Here is a 5,878-nt window from a genome sequence, read left to right as displayed (position 1 = left end):
AATGTCTCTATGTGTATAATGGACTCACTTTGCTGTATAGCAGAGTAGCACAACATTGTAAATCAACTATACTTCAATTAAAAAAAAATCACCTATGAATTTCCCCTTAATTTTGCTGCATATAGGGCTACAGAGTTATAGAAGAAAAACTTCCAGTTATCAGGTCAGAAGAAGAAAAGGTCAGATTTGAAAGGCAAAAAGCCTGGTGCTGCTCAACATTGCCAGAGCCTGCAATCTGTGGGATCAGCCGCATATGGGTGTTCAGCATGATGCGTCGGAAGAAGATCGCTTCTCGCATGATTGAATGCCTAAGGTAACTTGGATGTAATCTTGAAGTCATTATCAGTAGTTTAGCATTTAAGCAGAGTTTTATATAAAGATTGACATTTAGTTCATCGTAAATGTATAACCTTTATTTATATTAATTTAAAATTTGCATAAGATTGTCAGTATGTAAGAAGTATGGGAAATTTCTTGGGAGTTTAGCTTTTAGGAAAATTTTTAAGAATATTTGTAAATAATCTTAGTCTCTCAATAGTTTTTCTTGATTTTATTCCTTTTTTCTTTTTTTTAAAGTATGAAAGTATGATAACACATTTACAGGAGACTTGGAAAATACAAAGTTATATATATATTGCTTAATTTTTTTTTAATTTTATTTTATTTTTTAACTTTACAATATTGTATTGGTTTTGCCATATATCGAAATGAATCTGCCACAGGTAAACATGTGTTCCCCATCCTGAATCCTCCTCCCTCCTCCCTCCCCATACCATCCCTCTGGGTCATCCCAGTGCACCAGCCCCAAGCATCCAGTATCGTGCATCGAATCTGGACTGGCGACTCGTTTCATATATGATATATACATATTTCAATGCCATTCTCCCAAATCATCCCACCCTCTCCCTCTCCCACAGAGTCCAAGAGACTGTTCTATACATCAGTGTCTCTTTTGCTGTCTCGTATACCAGGGTTATTGTTACCATCTTTCTAAATTCCATATATATGCATTAGTATACTGTATTGGTGTTTTTCTTTCTGGCTTACTTCACTCTGTATAATAGGCTCCAGTTTCGTCCACCTCATTAGAACTGATTCAAATGTATTCTTTTTAATGGCTGAGTAATACTCACTTGATTTTTAATCAAAGAGATAGAGATTCCGAAAATTACGTTTGTTTTTTTGTCTCTTGCATTTGCATATGAATTTTAGGAACAGCTTGTTAATTATGCAGAAAAACTCACTAACTATAGATCAATTTGAGGAGTAATGCCATTTTAGCAATATTAAGTCATCTGATTCATAATCATGGGATGTCTTTCCATTTACTAAGGTCTCCTTTAATTTCTTTCAACAGTGTTCTATGGTTCTCATTTTTTAGGTCTTACATGTCTTTGTTAAATTTAATCCTAAGTATTTACTTAGATTACTGAGTATTTACTATGTATTTCAGTGTTGTTTTCTAAATTTCATTTTGAATTGGTCATAGAAATAAAATTAATTTTTTAATATTGATTTTATAACTTGCAAACTTGCTGAACTCATGTTTTATTAGATCTGTTATTTTGTGAATTCCTTATAATTTTTGTATATAAAAGATATGTCATCTGTGAAAAGATAATTTTATTTCTTCCTTTCCAACCTAGTTGTTTTTCATTTCTTTTGCTTGTCTAATTGTCCTTGATAATAGATGAGGTATGAGCAGTATGGCCTTACCCTGTTCCTGATTTCTGAGGAAGTTTTCAGTCTTTTTTTTTTTTAACTGTTAACTTTGATGTCTTTTGATGCTCTTTATCAGTTCCTTCTATTTAGAGTTGTTGGAGTGTTTTTATCCTGAAAAGATGTTGGGTAAATGTTTTTATAACCATTGTTGCTTTTACAAAACAATTATTTTTAAGTGTACAACATTATTTGACAGGTTTTTTCCACTTTTAATGGTTAAAAATAATTTAATTTTCTTTTTTTTTTTTTTACCTTCCACCACCCCCCCCTCCCCCCGCCTTTTTTTTCAAACAGGAGTAACTTTATATATGGCTCATACTTGAGTAAAGAGGAAATTGCTTTCTCAGACCCTACTCCTGATGGGAAACTGTTTGCAACCCAGTACTGTGGCACTGGTCAGTTTCTGGTGTATAATTTTATTAATGGACAAAATAGCACCTAAAATAAACTCATGCCTACAGCATCGGAAGACATCTACTGATGAGAATGGATTGGTTGTTGACTTAAACCAGGAACTAGGGCCATTTTTATTACAATGAACTCAGGACTGGCAACAACCAGAAGGTTGTTCCATTTTCATAAAATTGGAAAAAAAATGAAGTAATTGCTTATTGTTGTTTTGTTTTTTAAAGAAGATATTTTATTATCTTTTACAGAAATTTATGATTGATGTATTTTATCTATAGTTATTTAGACATGTTTACATGCAGCAGATAATTGTTCATAGTGGACTGAAAACTAATGCAAGGACTATGGTCTCAGTGATAAGTATAACTTGAAGTTCTTAATTGTGGCAATATACCAGTGTAGCTTGGTACTGTATTTTTTTTATATTGATCTGCTGATACCAGTTATAGTTTTAAAGATTGTATTTTCACAGAGTGGAAACCAATGTTTTTACATCATTATTCAAGAAGGGTGTGAGTTATGTGTTTAGGAATCAAAACTAATTCTTAAAGGGTCTGATACCTACTTTAAGGGAATCATCACAAAAAAAGCAAAGCTCCTTTAGCAAGAGAGAATTTGCAATACTGAGTTTGTTCTTCTATTTCTCTTTTTCTGCTTCTTGCTGCCATCAAGAAGCAGAAGGTGGAAAAGAATTGAAGCTTTCCTTCTTGGAGAACTATGAATGACTCGAGTTAGAATGGTGCCCTGTAGTTTATTTATTTGTTCATTCTGGTTTCACTTTTTAAAATAAACATCAACTTGGCACACTTTGGCTATTCACAATCCCAAAGAGGTTTATAAAAACCTGTGGAATAGTTGCAAGCTAAATATGTATGAATTGGTATCTGCTTTGTTATTCCTCAGAAATACTGCACTGGGTATATGCCCTCATTATTGGACTTCATTTTGATACTTGTCTATCCTTCATAGTGCCCTCTACTTTTAAAGGGTTTATATGTTGAAAAACTGCTGTGGCCTTTTATGACCTGTATATAATGTAGAATAAAATAATAAAATACTTGATAGCTTTTTCTAAGTGATAAATGTGATAATGGTATGTTGTTACCGTGCTTTTTCAGGAAGTCTGTTAGGTTTGCTACCTTGAAATAAGATTAAAACAGTGGTTTTTGAAAAGGTAGTTTTCACTAGTTTGCTGCAGAATCTGTATGTCAGTAACATCTCCAAAAGATAGGATCCTAACATGGGAATTTTCTGGTCTTTCAGAGAAATAAAGAGCCATGGCCCAAGAATGAAACACCACTATGATTTAATATAGGTGAATGTTATGAGCTGACATTAAAACCAGCTAAGAATTAAGACTTTTAAATTAAGATCAACATATTGTGATATGTGATATATATCATTGTGATATATACACACACACACATTATCACCCATAGATGTGTGCTTTTAAAATTAATTGAGTGGTGTAAGGCTCTGTACCTGTCAGTAGGGTGGAATGGTAAGGCAGTGTGACTGTTTCTTCTCATTCATCATGATGGTCCGACTCTTGACACTGCTTTTCTCTTTGGTCTTGAGACTCTTCTAGTCATCGCTGGTCTCAGTGTTTGCCTGACAGGGAACCCATGATTTTTTTAAAATAGGATGAAAACTTCAGGTGTAGCATAGATGTTCTAGTAACTGTTAAACTCATAACATAGGCCCAGATCCCATATAAGCAATAGGATGCTTTGGGGAGCCATACTCGGTGGGTTTCAAAGGGACTTGGAAGTAGGTTGTATTTATTGGTTGGTTTAAAGGTTACCATTACTAGGAAGATTGTTTCTTTTCATGTTTATATTAAAGACACAGCCCCTCAAATAAATTTTACATTCTAGCTATTTCTCCAAGAAGAGAATTATTAATAATATTTAACATTTGAGTGTTTGCCATGTGTCATACTTTGTGTTTGTGCTGTGCTTAAATCACTCAGTTGCGTCTGACTCTTTGCGACCCTGTGGACTGTAGCCCACCAGGCTCCTCTGTCCATGGGGATTCTCCAGGCAAGAATACTGGAGTGGGTTGCCATGCCCTCCTCCAGGGGATCTTCCAGCCCAGGGATCGAACCCAAGTCTCCCACATTGCAGGCAGATTCTTTACCATCTGAGCCACCAGGGAAGCCCAACAATACTGGAGTGAGTAGCCTGTCCCTTCTCCAGGGGATCTTCCTGACCCAGGGATCGAACTGGGGCCTCCTGCACTGCAGGCAGATCCTGTACCAGCTGAGCTACCAGGGAAGCCCTAGTGATGCATTATTTAATTATGACAGCCACATAGGTAGAGTTTACAGGTGAGGAATCTAGATTTAGACGAGCTTATAGGAGCAGTTGCAGTCTTTGTGAAAGATACGCAAATTGAACTAAAGCTATGATGTGTGGATGAAAATTAGACAAATGAACTCTGAAAAGTTAAAATTGAAGAAGTGATGGAGTTGATAACTGACTAGAGAAAGATCATGACAGGAGAATCTGGGTAATTTTGGTTTAGGTAGCAGAGAAGGTGGATTTTGGGCCGAGAAGAGCATACTGGAGAATTAGGTGGCAAAGGATGAGCTTGGTTCTGCTCACAGTTTGAAGGTGGTTGCTGAATCTCCAAGTGGAGATATCTATTTGGTGTATATAACTGAACATGTAGACAGAGTTTGGGAAAAGTTTGAACTAAACCAATTTATTTAGTTATTTAAAGATTTAGAGGAGATCTCCACCCTGGGGTTTATAAAATTAGAGGGTAGAAGAGACTATTGAAGAACTTGTGAGAATGCACACGCAAGGGAAGAACCAGAAGAAAGTGGCAGAAACCAAGACTTGAGAGCCGTTGACATTGTCACAGCACCGCTGAAGACTGAAGAGTGACGACAGAAACAGAATCATGGTCTCCGTGGAGTTGTGGAGGTACCAGTGATACAGTGAGTAAACGCTAATGGTCACAAACGTCAACAGATTGATTCTGTAATTGCTAATATATAAAGGTGCCTGTAAATGTTTTCTCAGCTACCCTTGAATAGTTGGGCTGAATGTCTAGTATATTGACATTATAGGACCCACCAGTACAGTCAGACACCCTGCGATCTTATACGTTATGCTCTTGCTTATGTGGACATACAATGGTTTTATTTCATTTTGTCAGCATTAGAAAAATCAGTATTTTATCAGTTTATAATGTGCAATAGTGAACTTGTATATCTACTAAAATCATGACTATCATAAGAACAGTAAATATAGCAGACGTATATACACTGATATTTTATTTGTCACTTAGTTTGCATGGCTGCCCAGCTAGGGCATCTTGGTAGGAACACAGCCACATTCCTTCCTGGCTGTAGTTAGTTCACTGGCTGTGAAGGTGGCTAAATCGATTTCTGGGGTAGCGACTGCAGACACATATGCCTTCTACCTGTTCTCATGATTCTTGGGCTTTCTAGCAGATCAAGGGAAGATTCTGTCTTAGAACAGCAAAGAATTGGTAAGAAAACTTAATTGTTGTTGCTTTTTCTAACTATTCCTATTCCATTTGCTATCATAATCACTGAAGTACAGTTGACACCTGAACAACAGGGCGGTTGGGGTGCTAACCCCACACGTAGTCGCGAATCAGGTATAACTTTACAGTCAGCTCTTTATATTAGCACTTTGTAGAGTCAACCCACCAGGGATTGTGTACTACTGTAGTACATTGTTTTTTTTTTTTTTTTTTTTTAAAAAAATTTTAT

The 5,878-nt window shown here is 36.0% G+C and overlaps 1 protein-coding gene across 3 annotated transcripts in view; it reads left to right on the top strand.

Annotated features, from left to right (window-relative positions):
* The window catches only part of ESCO1 (establishment of sister chromatid cohesion N-acetyltransferase 1), a 44,672-nt gene extending 40,509 nt beyond the window's left edge, over positions 1-4,163 (top strand). For all 3 annotated transcript variants that reach the window (XM_010828910.1, XM_010828911.1, XM_010828909.1), the window contains 2 exons: positions 126-313; positions 2,017-4,163. In XM_010828910.1, coding sequence (XP_010827212.1) covers positions 126-313; positions 2,017-2,164 — 336 coding nt within the window. In that variant the 3' untranslated portion in view covers positions 2,165-4,163. The remainder of the gene's footprint in view (positions 1-125; positions 314-2,016) is intronic.
* Positions 4,164-5,878: the final 1,715 nt, after the last annotated feature.

Source organism: Bison bison, unplaced genomic scaffold (genome assembly GCF_000754665.1).
Source record: "Bison bison bison isolate TAMUID 2011002044 unplaced genomic scaffold, Bison_UMD1.0 scf7180017864498, whole genome shotgun sequence".
Classification (NCBI taxonomy): domain Eukaryota; kingdom Metazoa; phylum Chordata; class Mammalia; order Artiodactyla; family Bovidae; genus Bison; species Bison bison.
This window is presented reverse-complemented; position numbering and strand designations above follow the sequence as displayed.